The following is a 20,072-nucleotide window of genomic DNA, read 5'->3' as shown; positions in this document are numbered from 1 at the left end:
TAATCCCCTTCTTCAACCACCAGTTTCCTCCTTCAAATGCCCCCATTAAAAAAACAACAACACTATTGCCCCTCCCACAACTGTAAGACAGACTCCAGGGCCAGAATGCAGAGGAGATCAACTTGTGGGAGTGGCACTTCCAGAGAAGAACTCTGGAATGACAGTCACAAAAAAGGATTAAACATCCCCTCTGGGGCTCCTCCTCTGCAAGCCCCTCCTCCATTCCAGGCTCTACATTCACGTGATTTTGGAAACCTCTTTGCAGATATAGTTTGCTGCACTGCCCTTCCTTTAAGTACTCTCTTAAGACAGCAGTTTGAGCTCGTTGTTCTAAATTCTTGAATGTAGTGCAGACGGGCGCAGCTTGTCATCAGCCAAGTCATGTAAAATCCCATAGCCAATAGAGGCTCAATAAACCCACTTTTGATCCCTGACCAAGAATGCAAAAATGGGTGGCAAGGAGTTAATCAAGCACCCAGGAGGTCACACTGAATAACTAAGGGGTTGCATTTAGCCAGGTTGGTTAGAGAATGGTGCAAGTGTGAATTAGCGCCACCTCTATACACGCATGGAAGCATGCATGAACAATTCAAAAGGATGAACTATACTTATGTCTGTCTTCCAATCTTTCCTCTTAAAACCCCAACTTCCGTAAGCCTATTTTAAAACTTTAAGGGCAATTGGTAAAGGAAAAGCTCTTCAGAAGGTCATCAGACAATGCTTTTGAACTGGAAGGCTCTCTCCTGTGTCCACCAAACTGCACATACCTGATTGAGATAAATACAGTACCTTGCATACCTGCGGGACCAAAGTCTTGCCTGGTGAGGAACACAGCATGGTCGTGGTATTCTGCATGTTCTGGGTCCGAGCGCTGCTGAGAATGGGCCCAGCGGCAGACCTGCTCCAGGCTCCGAGACGGGTTCCCTCGCTCTATTAAACTGATCGACTACAGGAAACAAGGAAATGAGAAATTCATTCAGGATGAGTGAGGCTGGCCAGAATTTAAAGTGGGGCTTCATAAAGTCTGTTTCAGAAACTCCAGCTCAAAAATCATACTCTTGAGTCAGAAATACAGCGTGAGGCTTGCAGCTGATTGGAAATTTGCCTTCTCATAATGAGTCAGCGGCTCAATAATAAATGGAGACCTAAAAGGGCATTCTTCCATGAGTGGCAAAACCCCGTAAAACAAATCAGAACATGCTGTTCCGTGGAGACAACTCCCTACAACATTTAGGTGGCTAACCATTTAGGTGGCCGAATCCTGGGAGCCACAGCATTATCGCCCAACATCAGTGCTCTAGTGCTCGAAGCTGAGATGGGGAGATAAAAACTCTCAGCCTGTGACGAGCAAAAAGCGACTGACCATCTGCATTCCAGGGCAGTACAGTGGTACCTCGGTTTACAAACACAATTGGTTCCGGAAGCCTGTACTTAACCTGAAGCGTACTTAACCTGAAGCGAACTTTCCAATTGAACGTAATGGAAAGTGGATTAATCCGTTCCAGACGGGTCTGCGGAGTACTTAAACTGAGGGACATCGATGAATGATAACCCAGCTTTTACCTTGGGTTTTAATAGGTTTAATAGGTGTTAATGGTAACCATATATGTAAGGTATTTTTGTTAGTGTTTGTCCTTTTGATGCTATGGCCTGTCCGCTACGCAAATAAAGTTTGATTTGACTCAAACCGAGGCGTACTTAAACCGAGGTATGACTGTAACTGTTTTTTTACTCAGGAAAACCCTCAGCTTCAAATATGATGTGTGTGTGTGTTTTGAGTTCTTAATGGGTGATGCGTGTGCTGTAGGTGGCCCAAAGGTGTGATGAGTGAACAAGTGAGCAGGTGTGTGTGTGCGCGCGCACACATGAACTCATGCACAAGTATGCATTGGCCACACCCATATGACCCTCAAAGAGGGGGGTGGCCATCTATGCAGCCCTTGGCCTGGAAAGTACTAGCCAGCCTTGACTTAGATGGATGAACAGAAATTGAAGGAGATCAGTTAAAAGACATTTATTGAGTCTTTCCCTAGCATCTGAGCCCTATGTTTGCTCAGTCCTCTCCTCTCCTTTCTATTTTTAAGAATATGGATAACAGCCCACACATTAGATTCCTCCAAGGCTACATCATGCCAGTTCTCTGAAAGTACTCTTAAATCTGTTGTTGTTCTCTCTACTGCCTTCTCTCTACCACCTCACCAATGCCCACAATCTCTTATAATCATAGCTGCCAAGTCTCCTGCTGAAAAATGCGGGATCAGCAGCGGCGCGGCACCGGAAGTCGCTTCTACGCATGTCCGGTGCTGCGCTACCCATGTTTGGGCACCGGAAATCGGGCGGCGCCAGGACCCAAAATGGAGCCTCCCTGGCAGGTAGGAAATCCAGGGGATTTACGGGATTTTTTCCAATCCGGGCTGCCAGCGGGAAATGGTTTAAAATATGGGGGTTTCCCACGAAAAACGGGAAACTTGGCAGCTATGCTCATAATCCACCCAGAAGAGCATGACGAGGGAACCTTTGGCCCTCCAGAAGTCGTTGGACTACATCTCCCATCATCCTTGACCACTGGTCATGCTGGGTGAAGCTGATAGGTACTGTGGTCCAATAACACCTGTATGGCTAAAGGTTCTGCACCACTGCAGACCCCATTATTTCTGGCGTGAGGGATGTTAACGCTTGGCCAATTAGAGAACAGCTAGTACAGAAAAACCATGTAAACTGGTTTGCAAACTTCTTACTTCCTCTGCCTAAAACACAGGCCTGCACAGATATTATATTAGAAAGAAAAGCTACTAATACCTTACCTGTCTGTATCCCACCATGATCATTCTAACCAGCACAATGTTGATGTGGACCCCCAATGATTCATCGTGGTAAATTTCATCTACCTAGGGAGCCAGGGAGGAGGGCAGGGAAATACAAAAAAAAAGCCACAGGTTAAAAGTATGCATCACGTTCTGGGTATGAAGCATGCTTCAACCCTTACCTTGTTCATCCTCAAAGCAACACAGTGATTACTACCCACAACCTCAGCTCTACTTTTGTAGAAAGCAACCCCCATTTCTACCTGAGGACTTCGAGAGGAGTTGGGATTTTGACCTGGTTTCCCTTGGTCTGAACCTAGTTGTAAGGAGGGTGACTGGAGCCCTTGTGGGGAAAACTAATAGAACAAATGAGGCAACAGCAAAGAGATCACCCTAGGCTGAAAATATATTAAGTGTCCCCCCCCCCCTCAGGACATGGTAGCTTGGGACCTTGCTACATAAAGACACATAAGGCTGCTTTAGCACATGAATACCAAGAAAGCAATCACCCTATAATTGGCACATGAGGGAAGAAGGGCAAGTTATAAATTTATCACCACTTATTATTATTATTATTATTTATTAATAATTATTCATTATTATTATTATTATTATTATTATTATTATTATTATTATTATTATTTTCTGCCTTGATGGCAGAAAGTGGGGAGGAATTAAAGAACCTTTTAATGAGGGTGAAAGAGGAGAGCGCAAAATATGGTCTGAAGCTCAACATCAAAAAGACTAAGATCATGGCCACTGGTCCCATCACCTCCTGGCAAATAGAAGGGGAGGAAATGGAGGCAGTGAGAGATTTTACTTTCTTGGGCTCCTTGATCACTGCAGATGGTGACAGCAGTCAGGAAATTAAAAGACGCCTGCTTCTTGGGAGAAAAGCAATGACAATCCTAGACAACATCTTAAAAAGCAGAGACATCACCTTGCCGACAAAGGTCCATATAGTTAAAGCTATGGTTTTCCCAGTAGTGATGTATGGAAGTGAGACATGGACCATAGAGAAGGCTGATCGCCGAAGAATTGATGCTTTTGAATTATGGTGCTGGAGGAGACTCTTGAGAGTCCCATGGACTGCAAGAAGACAAACCTATCCATTCTGAAGGAAATCAGCCCTGAGTGCTCACTGGAAGGACAGATCCTGAAGCTGAGGCTCCAATACTTTGGCCACCCCATGAGAAGAGAAGAATCCTTGGAAAAGACCCTGATGTTGGGAAAGATTGAGGGCACTAGGAGAAGGGGACGACAGAGGACGAGATGGCTGGACAGTGTTCTTGAAGCTACGAACATGAGTTTGACCAAACTGCGGGAGGCAGTGCAGGACAGGCGTGCCTGGCGTGCTCTGGTCCATGGGGTCATGAAGAGTCGGACACGACTAAACAACAACAACAAACAACAATAATAATAATGGCTTATCCACCAATGGTGTCACACAAAGTGGCATCTTGCACAGCAGAAAGGGTCATGTAGACCAGTGTTTCCCAAGCTTGGGTCTCCAGCTCTTTTTGGCTTACAACTCCCATCATCCCTAGCCAGCAAGACCAGTGGTCGAGGATGAGGGGAATTGTAGTCCAAAAGCAGCTGGAGAGCCAAGCTTGGGACACACTGCTGCAAATAAAGGGTGCATGCAATGCCCACTGTGAAAATATTATCCAAGAAACATGCATATGTGATATAAATAGGGCCCAGTCTTTATTAACTTACTTACACAATTTTTTATATCACCTTCCAATAGAAATTTCTGTGGTGGTTTACATCTTTCCACCGTTTGCACACACACAAAAATCACTGCCATCGATCCTAGATCAAACGCTGAATAAACACGGAATAAGTTGTAAGCAGTGTCACCAAAGCTCTTTCCTCTTTCTGCCTCTTTCACTGCCCACCCCCCACCCCATTTGACTCTTCTTCCCTGACCTGATACACTTTTAGTATGTCTCTGTGGGAGTCCTCCATTTGTAAGCAGGAACCTAGCATGCACTGTGGGAATTGCAAAGGGAGAAAGGTGAGGATAACCTTCCATTAGCATCACTGGAGGAGGGAAAACCTGTTATATTAAAGCAGGGGTAGTCAAGGCTGTGCCCTCACCAAAGACTGTTGGATTCCAGCTCTGACCAGACCCATCCAGCATGGTCAACGGTCAGGGTTGATGGGAGTTGTAGTTCAACATCCTCTGGAAGACAAGACATTGGCTACTCCCAAGTTGAAAGAGAACTTGCCTGGACTACGCCTGCATTAAGAATTTGTGCAATAAAGATTAGCCCTCCTTGTACTAGACTTCATTCCCTTGTTGCCTATTTCAAAACACCCATGGAAAAGTTTCTGAAAGATTACAGGAGGAATTGCTGTCTTCTACAGAAAAGGAAGTCGAGATGTAGCAGGAGATAAATATTTAACAAACAAATACATTTTTAAAAAAACATTATTCTCGGTGACAATGTGGAAACTTTACTAATAATTTCCCCTCTTTTCCTGTTCTGCTCCTCTGCTACTGTGCCAGGTGCTGAGGGAATATCTTCTTTTACCATAAACAGACTAATCTTGAATAAACAAAATGTTCAAATAAGGACAGAAAGCTAGGTGGTGGTGATGATATCACCAAGTGGAACTGAGAACAGCTGGATTTCCCACTAGGAGTTCATCAGCCATGAAACATCCCGCAAACATTCAGCAGATTCAATGAATGGCCAAAGAGTGGGTGGAATTCATCCAGCTAAAAGGAAAACGTTCACATCCAAACACATTTGCACCTCACAGAGAAACTGGATGCCTACTAGTCATTTTGGAGTTTGGAAAAGTCCAAAGGAACATGAAACATTTTCCTGAACCATCCCTCAACCCATCACTCTATGTACAGCTGGTGGAGCGGATGAGAAGGAGAAGAAATCTTTCCCTCTCTTCTCACACACATGTATGTAAATTATTTCCCTACATCAATTATTACCCTATTGTCCTACTCTTTGGAGGGGCACAGATCAGTGCCCAACCCGTAAAATGTTTCCATGTGAACTCCTCAAACCCCCATCCCCCTTTCACACAATTGGCCTTAAAAATGTTCTAGGGCCTACAGCCATGGCAGAGGGGCAAGCAACACACACTGGGCAAATGAAGCCTAGACTTCAGTTGCTGAGCACAGATCAGGCCCTCCTTAGACAACACCGAAGTAATACACATGCCCTATAGGACCTCCTCCCAGTTTGTTCCCTAAGCTGTCTAAATGCAAACAGACAACAGAGAGTTCTAAACTGGCCCAATTTAGTAGGATTTTCTTCTTCTTCCCAGACTACATGATATCATTATAATTACTACCATGTAAAACAGAAATGGGGTTTTCCATTTTTGGGAAAGGAGTCACGCTTAATAACCAGCAAGCAAACAAGACGATTTCAATATTTTCCAAGTATCTGAGGCAGAGATATTTTCCCTGTACACTATCATAATTTCCCAAACTATGAATAAAGATGTGAACTGGACGCATTTTGATGGTTGAAAAAGTACGCACAAAACGGAGACCCAGAACCACAATCTTCCACACACCCCTCAGTACATATCAATATTAAAAAATCTAGAATAATGTCCAGGCTCTAGCAGTCCTCTTGCTGAAAAGTCTTCCAAACCTAGGAAGGGCTCCATTTCCTATGCTACCTTAGCCAAACTCATCCATACCAAAGGCAGTGGCTCCAAGCAGCTATGTGCATAAATGGTGTAACAACCACTACTTCGGTACAATTCTGTAAGCTGCCCAGAGTGGCTGGGGAAACCCAGCCAGATGGGTGTTATTGTTGTTGTTGTTGTTACAGGTGCATAGATCCAGAGAAGATTATGCATATGTATTCCTTGCTTCCTAGAATGGAAAACGCATGGGCAAAAATGCATGAGTCCCACTGTTGGATCACTGCATCAGAAACTGGGACTGCACACATTGTTCCTGGCACTGGATTGGGAACTGTGTGTGCAACTCCAAGCAGATGGCCAGCTGTATCGGCTGATACAGGACCAATCGTGATTTGGAGGGAGGGACGGAATCTAGACTCTCCATCTCTTCTTCCTTCTCCAAACAAAGAACTAGCACTGACCAAGCTGGCATTAAGCAGTCAACTGCTGTACCTAGATGCTAACAGGTGAGCCTTAAAGCAGCATGCGGGAAATTGACAGTTCTGCAGACATCTTTATGGGTTAGGGTTGGAGGTTGCACCAGAAGACAGGCAGTAGCTACCCTGCAGCAGATTTTGTCGGACTCCAGTTCCCATCAGCCCCAGCCATATGGCAAATGGTCAGGGAAGAGAAGAGTTGTAGTCTAGCAACATCAGAAGGGCATCGCGTTGCCTACCACTTGCACATAGTTATAGAGAGAGTTCAGAATCCTGCTGAATAAAATCAGGTGCTTAGCAACAGAAAGCACTAGCACAATGTGTCTGGCTACAATCAGCAATAACTATTAGCAGAAAAAGCATACGAGCAACCTCCTTGGCTTTGAGATACAAATATCTTGCCTGTATGTGGAGAGGGGATGTCACTACCAGATATTTCACTAGCAGTGAGCATGCCAGCTCATCTCTGAACCAGACAGAGCTGACCTGAAGTGCCTTCAGCATGACTTTGGCAGCTCGTAAACAAAACCTCAAGAAAATGGGTTGGCCTCAGCCCAAGTCAAGAAAAGGGGAAAGAATGAGGACTGAATGAGAGGGAAGACAGGAGAGAGAGAGAGCGCACACAAAACTACCGGTATGTGCCTTTAAACAGTAAGCAAAGCAAACACAAGTCAATTGCCAAGTGGCAGAAATTTTTCTTGCTCAGAATTGTTAAGCAAATTCCTTTCCTCACCTCTCCAAGGGTGACTCTCCAAGTCATTTGTTGTACATGCACACAATCTGAATTCAGTCTGAAGCGGAGTTGGGTGGGCAAAACCAATCTATGCCCATTCTTCTCCGAGTTAATGGGAGAGATAGTTACGCACAGAGAGAGAGATCACAAAGTGTTCTGGAGTGTGGTCAAGCCAGCTTTAAGTGGAAGAGCAGAGCTGTTTGTGCTGGCAGCAACAAGTTGTACACTTGTTCCTATTCCACCCAGATGAGATTTTTTTACTGCTAGGAGGGGAGATTTAATATCTCTGCTGCTCTGTGTAGATGCAGGTAGCAAGGCAACATCTGCGTGTAACAAAGAACTGCTCCGTTCATGCTTTTTTTTACTTTTATTTTTAAAAGGGCCAGACTACATGGAAACAGGTGGCGTGGAAACATCACTCTCGGGGCTTTTGAGACAGTTTGTGCATCCAACTCTTCCAAGCTCCTGACAACAGAAGTGAGGTTTCTCAAAAGCAAGGGAAAGCCCTTTCTCATTCTAATTCTGAGTCACGGTTTCAACAACATGAGAGAGAAACAAATTGATCTACACACAAAGAGGTGGATGGGGAACCACCAGCAAGTCTCCTAAGACTGTACAGTAGTCTGCTAAGGACCAAAAGGAAGTTTCCTTTCAGAGGCAAGGACTGGAACTTGCAGGTGGGCCTCAAGGAATGAAGTCATACCATTGGTGGGTCTCTGCATTAGTCAAAACCCTCACCTGGCATGTAGGTGCTGGGTAAGCAGAATCAGTGCAATGGACACACGGAAAGAGGGACATTTAGAAGGTCTCCAAGAGACATTCATCAGAAGGACACACCAATGTTATTAACGCCACCATCATCATGGGCACCTTCCATCTGTTCTGAAAATATGCTTCTAATCAGATTCCACTGAGAAACAACGCTTAACATATACATTAACTACCTAAATCATGATTACAGATTGCCTTCAAAGCAAGACAAGCTTGGTTTGAACTGGCTTTCTTATTAACCATGCTTAAGTTTCCTCTTGCAAAACAGCAAGATATTGCTTGGAACCATGACAAGGGCAAATGGTTAAAGCAATGGCATAGAATAAATATGGAGGGTTGTTTTTGGTTTTTTAAAAAAACGGTTGAGAATACTGCCAAATTCTACCCCAGATGGGATCTAGCATTATCTGGGGGTTTCTGGCCCTTTGGGGTCTTGATTTTGACAAGGACTGTCTGGAAGCTGCCGTGGGTCCCCTCTGCACCAGGACCCACTAGGTCTGGGCTGAGCATTGAGCAGCTGAAACAAGGGAGGCAACAGTACCTCTGAAAACAGTGCAACCAAGCATCAAAATACAAATTACGTTAACTGTGTGGCTAGCAACCACATCAGGAGCTTTGGAAATTTAATCCGAGGTACAAGTAATAATAATAATAATTTCCCCAGCCAACCTGGACAGCTCCCAACAGAATATTAAAAACATGATAAAGCATCAAACACTAAAAACTTCCCTGAACAGGACTGCTTTCAGATGTCTTCTAAAAGCCAGATAGTTGTTTATTTCCTTGACATCTGATGGGAGGGCATTCCACAGGGTGGGCACCACCACTGAGAAGGCCCTCTGCCTGGTTTCCTGTATCTTCACTTCTCGCAGCGAGGGAACCGCCAGAAGGCCCTCAGAACTGGACCTCAGTGTCCAGGCTGAATGATGGGGGTGGAGATGCTCCTTCAGGTATACTGGGCCAAGGCCATTTAGGGTTTTAATGGTCAGCACCAACACTTTGAATTGTGCTTGGAAACATACTGGGAGACAATGGAGGTCTTTCAGGACCGGTGTTATATGGTCTCAGCGGCCACTCCCAGTCACCAGTCTAGCTGCTCAGTTTAGGGCTCAATTTTCCTAGAAACAGCAGCCTATGTGGAGGTGAGCTTTCCCCCTTTCCTTCCCAAACGTGATCCTGGGGGTGAGGTGGGGTGTGGACCTTGATGAAAATTTTTCCTCACTTCAAAACACTGCAGTTGGATTTAGGGGGGAAAGCTAACTGCATTGGCACCAGTGGGGGACAGGACTTTCATCAGGTTCGTGACTGGAGGGGGAGGAGATAAACCTGCCCTCTTGCTTTGGTCCCAGTGAAAATTGGAGGGGGTTGCACCTAGGTTAACGTTTTTATTTATTTTTTATTTTTAAATCCCACGGTATGGCTGTGAGCCACACAATTTATGTAATGTGTAGTTTAGTCCTGAGCGAATTACATCTGTGCAAAGATATTCAGACCTGTGAAAAGCTTCACGTGTTGTTTCACGGGGACAATTCATCACTCCAAGGTAAGGGGAAACTTTGCGCTACACAAAGGGGGTAAAGTGGAGGTCACACAACTAAGGTTGGAGGGGAAGTTGCACTCCAGAGCCAGCAAAACCGTTAATCCCCACTTGCAGTAAATTGAGAAAGATTTGACTAATGAATCTACTTGGCACAAATCCTTCTAACCGACAGATTAAGCTCACACACAGAGAGAAAAGATATTTAAGCTTTAATAGCAGAATGTCACAAAAATGTCACAAAGCCATCAAGATTTCCAGCAAGACTCGATAGCTAACCAGGAGCATTTTATTTCAAATGGAGAAAAAAAAGTGAGATGTAATTTTTTAAAAAATAGATTAAAGACAAAGCATTTTGCTAGAACAGGATAAAATGATGGGGGGAGGAAGAACTTATCTTATGCCACAGGAATAATAAAAAATAATAGATCTTACGACTGAACAATGACTGATTGGGAAATGCTAAAAAGATATGACGACTTACTCCCTTGTTGAAAACAGTACTTCCCATTTTCCTGAAGATACTTGTAGCCCCGTGCTGCTGGGTCACTTTCAGAGACGGCTTCCATGCCACCAGAATGAAACATTCAGTTGTCAATTAGCCCTGGAAGCAAAGCCACTTGGATTGGCCAGAGTGCTGGAATATTACGCAACCTTAAGTTGATTTAATAAAAAGAAGGTTGCCTGGCATACAAGCTACTTAGCTTACTTCATGGCACATTTTCTGACCCCAAGAAGCTATTATGGAGGTTCTCAGGAAGAGCATGTCGTGACCCATCCCTAATGAAGTGAGGCTCCTACTTACAGTAAGTGACCGCTTCATCTCCAATTGACATGCACACACTCTTTTGCAGTGACCCTTTTCCTTCTTTCTATTCTACTCTTGTATAGGCAATAAAAGTTATGTTCCTTGGGGAAGGATGAAGATAATTTGGGGGGAGTCTTGCAAATTGTTTCAATGAAACAATTAGCTAAATAAACAAAACTTACAACCCAGCTGCTAAATCCATTGTTTTAATGTCCCTCTGCTTGCGACATTAAAAAAAGACACATGCACCAAAAAAAAAACCCCAAAAACCCCAACCCCCAAAAACTCCAATTCTGTTCTTTTTCTCCCTCTTCCTTTGGCAGCAGCAATTTCATCTCCACTATAGCAGCCAATGTCTGTTCCTTGCCAAACAAGGTCTTGTGCCACACATCACGCAGAGCATTCCCCGTCTGGAAAATATCGCTAGCTTTGGGATAAAGTTGCATTTTAACATAATGTGGTATGCTTTTAATCCAGGAGCTTCTTATTTTACCTAACCCGTCTCCTCTTAAACCATTTTAAAATTCAGCTCTTTGCTGCTCCCCAGCTACCAGCACTCGCGGTGGGCGAAAATGGTTCAGGTAAAGGCATTTTGTTGCCTAAACAATGCACTTTTGGTGTCAGAATGGGAGGGTGGGAGGTGGGAAATACCCCAAAAAGTTTGGGGGAAGGCATGCCTCATTTTGCTGCCTGCTGTGCCTTTAAAGACATATATTCAAATTGTTTGGGTGAGGGAAGAACAGTCTTTCCAGGATGGCCAGCTACTGTTCCATCTCCCACAATGCAGCAGTCAGCACATCCATATCAAAACATAGCGGCCATTGCCTTCTAGAAGGAAAAATGATGCCATCAATCTGTACATCGTTGTTCTCTTTCTAACACAATCCATAAGGCTTTAGCAAGGGTTGTGGTGGAAGGAAGATCCATCTCTGAGAAGAATGAATAGCAGAGCAGGGCGGAGATAATGCAAGACAAAAGCACATATATTTTATAGAATGAGGACAGAGAACAAGGAACGGTGCAACAAATGTTTGCAGGGGATTCTGTGATAAGTGATGTGATATTGTTTGATATGAAGGCCCAAGAACAAGGATTCTGCTGTAACTGATGAACAGAAAACATAATTGTGCATCCAGCTGTTTAGAAGAAGAAAAATCCAATTCTGGTTTGATATCTCTTTTCTTCACATATGGTTCAAGAAAAAGTCGAAGTCTTATTTTTATTGAAAGCAGGCTACAACTGCATTTGATACTTTACACCAGGCATAGGCAAACTCTGGCCCTCCAGATGTTTGGGACTACAATTCCCATCATCCCTAGCTAACAGGACCAATGGTCAGGGATCATGGGAGTTGTAGTTCCAAAACATCTGGAGAGCCAAGGTTGCCTAGGCTTGTTCTAGAGCCTGAACATGATTGCTTCTCTGCAGTGGGGAAGCATCCTTTCGCAGAGAATCTGAGCTGGGCATGCTAAAATAAACCCACTAATCTGGGGCACAGAATTAATGATAACAGAGGAACAAATTGATGTCTCCAAAGATCCAGTATCACAAAGTTTACAGTGCAGCAGTAGTTTTCAACCAGTCCGTCGTGGCACTCTGGGGTGCCTTGAATGATGGTCAGGGGTGCTGCGGGCAACACTGGCCTCTATCCCTTTTTCCTTCCATCCCTCCTTGGATGCCCTCTTGCATCTCTGCCTCCCAAAGGCTTGCACAGCTGTTTGTTGCAGCAGCCCTGACTACAAGCTCCCCAGGAGAATGGTGCCTCTGGGCTGGCCAGGAGTTGCTTCCCAGGCCCCTGTGGGGCAGTGAGGAGGAGGCACCTCTCTTTGGAGCAGAGGTGGGGTAGCTCAGAGACCAGAGGTGGCAGCTTCAGCTGCCCAGAGGACTCTCAAGGAGGGGGCGAGAAGAGAGGAGGCTGAGGGAACACTCCACAAGGGAGAGTGTTCGAAAAGGAGTAAGGAGCTGCCAGCATTGCAGGCAAGGGTGACATAACTGGGCTCCTGAGCCCCACAGGGGTTCTGCAGAAAGAATGTCGTTGGTCAAGGGAGCCATGGACCCAAAAAGATTATAAACCTCTGCAGTTCAGGGTTGCTGTTTTTACCGTTTCTCATGTTTATTTTTTAAAACCAAGAGCGACTGCCATTTTAACTAATGTCAGCAAAACCAAGCCAACAGCAGCATAATAAAGTCTAAGTGCCTGCATGTAACATTCTTCCCATTGCTCTTAGATAGGTCTCCAAGCATCTCCAAAGCCAATGTTTGGGCCACAGTAGATAATCAGGCCACCTCATTAGTGCCAAATGGTAACTGTTACAGTTTTGAACCCAGCTCATTGTTCGAATACGGTGGGAAGAATTTTCTCCCTCTAATCAGATTAAGGTGGCAGGAACTACCGGTAGTGAGTCCTCCTCATGAAAACCCAGCAGGCTCACAGACATCTGCCTCAAGGGCCTCCCCCACCTTCCAGCCCCACGTAGAGGATCACTGGGGTAAAGAGCTTTGTCCTTTTTAAGCTCCATGAGCTTAATATTTCTTAACCCTTCTGATGGTTCCCTCACTGCGAGAAATGAGGTTACAGGGAACCAGGCAGAGGGCCTTCTTGGTAGTGGTGCCCGCCCTGTGGAATGCCCTCCCATCAGATGTCAAGGAAATAAACAACTATCTGACTTTTAGAAGACATCAGAAGGCAGTCCTGTTTAGGGAAGTTTTTAATGTTTTGTGTTTTATTGTGTTTTTAATATTCTGTTGGGAGCCACTCAGAGTGGCTGGGGAAACCCAGTCAGATGGGTGGGGTATAAATATATTATTATTATTATTATTATTATTATTATTATTATTATTATTATTACCAGCAAAGAGAAGAGTAACCATTGGGACATGGAAGCAACCATCAATGACAAAAGCAGCACTGCAAGGTTGCAGATTAGGAATCTTTTGCACTTTCCATGAACGCAGTGGTTCTCAAACCTTTTCCCCTGGGCCACACTTTCGGAATAAACATTTGCTTGTGCCACACCTAATCTTTTATTGATAAGGAATACAAAACTGGAAAACAAAAGAAAACAACTCCTGTCAGTGCTTCATTTGTTAACACATGAACACAACTACTTTTTAATATGATCATGGGACATCCAGAAAGTATAAAACAATGCAGAGCTACATAAGAACATGAATCATTCCCTCTTGTTCTCATTTCAAGAAGATATCTATCCATATTCTGCAAATAAAATAAAAATACTTTGGCACTATACTATACTACATTACACTGGAATGTTTAAATGTTTCTTTGGTTGTCCTTGAATCTTCCCGCCACACTTGCCACCACTCTCTTTGAGAACCACTGCATTAACACAACAGGTGAACAAAAATACCCAGGGAACATGGGGAATCTACCTTATACCAGGTAAGACCATTGGGTCCAGCCAGTTCAGTACTGTTTACACCAATGGGCAGCGATTCTCCAGGATTTCAGACAAGGGGCAATCCCAACGCTGCCTGAAGAATCTGAAGTCTTCTGCATGCAAAGCAGTTGTTCTACTGCTAAAGTGCCCCCTTGCTCCACCCCTTGGGCTTTGTAGACAAAGAATGCAGAGCTCCCACAAATTTCTACCCATTCTGTTCCAACACATGCTAAGACTGTGCATATGAGTTGCTTTCAGGCTTGAGTTAGAATCTTAAAAAACCTGGATGTTCATGTGGCTAGAGAATCACACTCGTCTTCTGGCTTTCCCCAGTACATTCCTTACCTTCTATCCACACACCCCAAATTCATGTCCCATATAGGGTGCCCATGAATTCAATTTTGGAACTCCACACCTTTTTACAAGGCTGGCTTTTAAAAGCAATTAACACATATGCACACATTCATGGCCTCACATATTTGGCCATTTGATATTTTGTGTGCTCAGTCTTGTTGTGTAATCATTGCATTCATGAAGGCTAGAAACTTCCTTTGCATTGTTATTCTTTATAAAAAGAACTCTTGGATCTTCAGAATTCTAGAAAGCTGAATGAATGAATCAATTTATTAGTGTCAAAGACCAGAGATAGAATTCTAGGGAGATCCCCAAAACTGAACAAAATGTTTTTTGGAGAATCTGTGCAACCCATGTAGTGTTTATGTTGCAAACAGCATAAGGCACTTTAAATGGTTTTCATAAAGTTCAATATATCTGAATATTTACTAGGTTTACATTTATTACAGTGCAGCCCTGCGCTTGTTTACTCAGGAGCAAGCTCTACTATGTTCAATGGTAGGTGTGTGCAGTATTGCAGTCTTATAACTGCACTAACAGGAATACACTTTATTTTTAAAGGCAACTTTTTATATTTTATCATCACAACAGCTTGAACCTAAATGATTCATTGACAGCCTAAGCTGCTAAAGAAACAAATATTGTTTACAATAATAAGAGGAAAATGAATCCATGGCAACACAGATGTACACGAGTATCCAGTCATCATCCTGTCCTAAATATAGACTTCATTTCCACATAAACAGCTCATGGGCAAAAGACACACTTCATCCCTATGTTGATAGAACTGTTTCAATATAGGGAACTTCCATTTTCCATTAAGAAAACCCAATTAGGATACATCTTACAAACAACTGAAATAAACTCAACCCTTTAAAATCTCAGGGCGTTTCTAGTTGAGGAAAACAGCTCAATTCCATTCAAGGCAGCCCTATATAAGAGTATATCCCATGCAGGATTTAGCCCTTGAGAGCTAAAATAATACACAGTGTACTGTATCTCAAACCTGCCAAAAGGCTTCTGAGATAGACTTGGTTCTCCCTTAAGCCCTGCCTTGCTCCCGCTCTCTCCATTAACACTGTGGTCTCTCTACTCACCCAAGCTACCAGTTCATCAAATCCTTTCTTCTTACAATCTGACAAGAGCTTCGCCAAGGCTCTCCCTCTTCAGCCTTGCCTTGAACTAACAGGATTAGTGTTCATTTGTGTGGTCTTGGTCAGGCTGTGATTTATAGCTGCTGGCATGGCTCCCTTTTGTATTCCTTTCTGATGAACTCTGAACACCGCCTTGGTCCCCCACCACCACCACCCCAAAAGCACAGGGGCATTCTGCTCAACTGTGCATTCCACTAACCTATTTCCGATTTAAGAAAGAAACGAGCTGCTTCTGAGTAGAGCTAACCTGCGGCGCCCTCCCATCTTCCACTCCACACGTCGAAGTCTCCTCCCTGCAATGGTTTCTTTCTCTGCACACAAGACTTCGGCATTTACAGGACAATTTAAAGTATCCAAAGCACATGAAATCTTTCCATCCCACAAACGGGATGCCTCGTAAAAGACCAAATGATGAGGCCCCTCCCTGCTGACAACTAAAAATGCAAAATATCCAGCAACACAGCAGCTAAAAGCAGTAATAAAACAAGTCACAAACCTTCAGCAGTTGGGAATAAGTTTAACACCCCATTAATTCGGGCTCACTGTTCCAAACACCCATTAAAACAAATGTTTCTCCACATTCTTTTCACAGCAAGGACTACCCTCCTCCAGATAAAGAGGTTCACACCCTGGTTGCCACTCACCAACCTGTCCCTCTGCCAGCTGATCTAACCCTATCAAACAAAGAAGAAACTTGAAGCTGTGGGAAAGAATACACAGAAGTATTATTGGGGAAGGGCCTTCGCTCAAGAGATAAAAGCACATGCTGTGCATGTAAAACATTCTAGGTTCTATTCCCAACATCTCCAAGTAGAGCTCGGATAGATTCCTATGCGAAACCCTGCAGAGCTTCTGCCAATCAATATGCGCAGTACTGAGCTAGATGGGCCAATGTTATGCCTCACAGTATAAGGCAGCTGATCTTCCTACTGTATGTTCCTGTGCCATGGATGAGTTGAGAGTTAATATTTGGAGCAAGGAGACCTCCTAGAGAAGTGTGGGAAGAAGCAACCCATTGAGGTTAAGAAGGTTGTTGGCTGTTAGCGTACTAAGAGAATCTGGTTCTCAGTTGTGTTGCATTTTAAAAAATAGAAGGAAGTTGGCTTCCCATTTATTTAGAAAGATTTATATAGACTGCTTAACCACAAATCTCTCCAAGCGATGTACTTAAGGTTACAGGCAAAAGGCAGCTAAAAATCCACAAGACTTATTGAAAACAAATACCGTGCTTCTCCAAAAATAAGACACCATCTTATATTTATTTTTCCTCAAAAAAAACACAGTGGCTTATTTTCAGGGGATGTCTTTTTTATTATTATTAAGTATGGTGCAGTTTAACCTACAAGGTTAAATTGCCTATCACTATGGCTTATTTTCAGGGAATGGCTTATTTTCAGGGAATGGCTTATTTTCGGAGAAACACGGTAGTTCTCTTACTCCCTGGGGAGTTTGCTTGCATCCCCTTAATTTTATTCCACCTCAGCCACATTTTGGGACTATTGTAACAGTACTGAGAAGAGAGCGAGACTTGTCAAATTGCGTTTGGGGTGGGGGACTACTGCTTGGGAAGCGGTCTAGGCCAAAACACCTTTTGAAGTGCAGAGGCCCCCTGAGTGGCATGGTGGCACGGTGGGAGTCCAGTCCAAAGAGAAGCCTCTCAAAGGTCACCAGCAATGATGGATAACTAGCAGGCGAGGCCCTTAAATGGTGGGTGTTGCTCACCAAATGCCGGGAGACTTGACAAGGCTGCGAAAAGAAAGTGTCAGAAAGAAAAGAAGGGACAAAGAGGAAGGAGAGAAAAAGGGTCTGGCCTGGAGGCTGGCGAAGGAAATAATGCTTTAGCAAGCTATTCGTTTTTCATCTACCCACAGAGGTCATGTTTTCCCCTTTTTACCGATCTTTTCTTCTGTCTCATTAAGCTCCCCAATGGGCCTTTTTCCATCTGAAAAGGCAGCTGCCTCTCTTCCACTCCCCCCTCCCCCTGCCTCCGCCCCAAACCCAGCATCCTGAACATTCACAGAGTGAAAAGTGTTCCCTGCTGAGTATAAACCATGAAATGGGGTTGAAAATAAAGCTTTTGATTAAACCTGACAATTTCAAGCTTCTCATGCCGCCCCCTAGAAGCTGGGGGAAAATGACATCATGCATGACACCCGGTTCTGCAGGAGGGGCAAAGGCAGGGTCAGGGAGTGGCGGGAACCCCTTCGCTTCTCTACAACTTGGGTTCATTTAAGGAGCAAATTGGTGCACTTGAAAGGGGAGGGTTTCCAAAACACCTCATTTAAAACATCAAGTTCATAGGGAGATGAGATGTCTTTGCATTTACGTTTTGTGATGTGACAAAGTTACGATTTTAATATTTTGATGGTTTTTCCTGTTTATGTTTCTTTGCTATTGTTTTACTGGGTCTGTTTTATGAGATCTCAAATGATTTCTAATGTAATGTATTGTTCTTTTTATGGTGCGCTTTGTGCCCTTAGAATGTTTGTAAGTCACTTGGAGGCTCCTTTATAGGGCAAGCAACTAATAAATTGACTAATAATAACAATAATAATAATAGATGAACCAATAGCAAACGAACTATTCTGCACATGTAGAAGCACATCGTTTATGAAAGAGTAGTTCTAGAACACAGCTGGCATATAAAACGGCAGATAAATCTGGCAAACATTAATTAAAAGCATTCATCCTAGCAGCACGATGACATTTGTTGTCATTGTTGATGCTGGGATAGACCCTCTGTTCCAAAAAGGGAACCGCTTATTTTGAAATCACTCCAAAGCTTCTCCAGTATTTGCTGAAGTCTGACCTCTGGTAAAACTGCAAGCAAAACATCTTTTAGCTGGTCACTTCCAACAAATTTCATTTTATAGCCAGAGTTTTAAATGGGGTTTCACATCATCCAAAAGCCTTCACCCACGGAAACAGTAACTGAGGTGCCAGAAGGATCTGACGGTCGGTTACTACTAACTGTTGATCAGACCTTTCGATCAAGAGTCGTGATTTCCTTTGTAGAGAATCTGAGCAACTCCCTGCTTCAACAGCCACTTTCCCGCCCACCCAGCCCATGGAAATGTCCATTGAGCCAATCCAACTATCCTTCGCTTGGGTAGGCCCCTCACCTTCAAACACAACATCAATGCCATTATAAGATATGAAGGTTTCACAATATGCACCATTACGGTCTCGCAGACTTCTAGGATACATATGTGCGCTCACACAGAGAAACTAGAGCACGCACCAGTGAAACTACGTCATCCAGTGCAAACAGCAGATATCCACACTCACGCGATCAGTGGTTATGCAGCCCTCCCTTCCAGTCCCCATCTGTAACAGTTAAAATAAAAGAACCGAGCGCCTCACTATGTTCATGAGGGTGAGGACGTAATTCTGGACATGTTCCTTCCCATGGAATCGCACGACAGAATCGTCCACGGCCAGCAGAATCTCTATGTTGTAGTCGTCTTTCTTGGCGTGGCGCCTCTTCCGATCTGCTTCGCCAACCTGCTCTTCAATTAGGTTCAGTGTGTTTGGGAGCTGACCTAGGCTAAAGCCTGGAACTAGAAAAGTTAAGAGCAAAGATAAAGGGGTTGAAAAGCTATCGCTGGCACAATTATGGAATTTCAGTAGTTATTCTGGTGTCTAAAATTTATTATTCTGCAAAAAAAAAAAAACCTTGAAACACATACACCACAAGCCAAAGCATGCAAGTTATCTTCACACTGAAACATATATGCAGTAGTGTTTGGACCATCTTAATTGCTGTGAGTCGAGCTATCACTATAATCTGTGTCTAAAGTATTGCCTGTTGTGGACCAAGGATTGGACAAGAAAGCCTGAATGCTCCTTAAACAGGAAAAAGGTAGCCATGCTGGCCCGTAAGAATAAAACCCAAAATACACAGTAGGGCCAGACTATTTATTAGGTCAGGCATCCCCAAACTGCGGCCCTCCAGATGTTTTGGCCTACAACTCCCATGATCCCTAGCTAACAGGACCAGTGGTTGGGGATGATGGGAATTGCAGTCCAAAACATCTGGTGGGCTGAAGTTTGGGGATGCCTGTATTAGGTCAACCAAAATGTCAAATCTTGAACACTATTTTGTGACATTTTGGTTGGCCTAAGAATAGGTATTGCCCTGCCATGTATACTGGAATTTATGTGCCTTGATGGCCTTAGCTTACAAAATTCAAGTCAGTTTCAAAAGGGCAGAGAAACAGCTAACAACAGTTTTGCATTCTGAATCTGGACACAGAAAGAAGTGGAAAGACCTTTGAGTTTGGGTACAGCAGATGGAAGGGGCACAGGGGTCCATGCTGCTGGTTGGGGTGCCTGGGGCAGGACTAGCAGTTGAGCTGTCAGCTTTTACTATGCTCTGCTCGCATATTTGTAAATAAAAACCAG

General features: G+C 43.9%; 1 protein-coding gene across 5 annotated transcripts in view; it reads right to left on the bottom strand.

Annotated features, from left to right (window-relative positions):
• ADAMTS14 (ADAM metallopeptidase with thrombospondin type 1 motif 14) overlaps positions 1-20,072 on the bottom strand; it is a 70,638-nt gene that overhangs the window by 29,666 nt on the left and 20,900 nt on the right. For 3 of the 5 annotated variants that reach the window (XM_035137957.2, XM_060274900.1, XM_035137951.2), the window contains exons 4-6: positions 19,032-19,228; positions 2,805-2,888; positions 790-946 (exon numbers count right to left, since the gene is read on the bottom strand). In XM_035137957.2, coding sequence (XP_034993848.2) covers positions 790-946; positions 2,805-2,888; positions 19,032-19,228 — 438 coding nt within the window. Of the gene's footprint in view, positions 1-789; positions 947-2,804; positions 2,889-15,915; positions 18,998-19,031; positions 19,229-20,072 lie in introns of those variants that run through there. The other 2 variants (XM_035137953.2, XM_060274901.1) reach the window with 2 other exon arrangements.

The sequence above is a fragment of the Zootoca vivipara genome, chromosome 5 (genome assembly GCF_963506605.1).
Source record: "Zootoca vivipara chromosome 5, rZooViv1.1, whole genome shotgun sequence".
Lineage (NCBI taxonomy): Eukaryota > Metazoa > Chordata > Lepidosauria > Squamata > Lacertidae > Zootoca > Zootoca vivipara.
The sequence above is the reverse complement of the archived record's forward strand: the minus strand, read 5'-3'. Positions and strand labels throughout refer to the sequence as shown.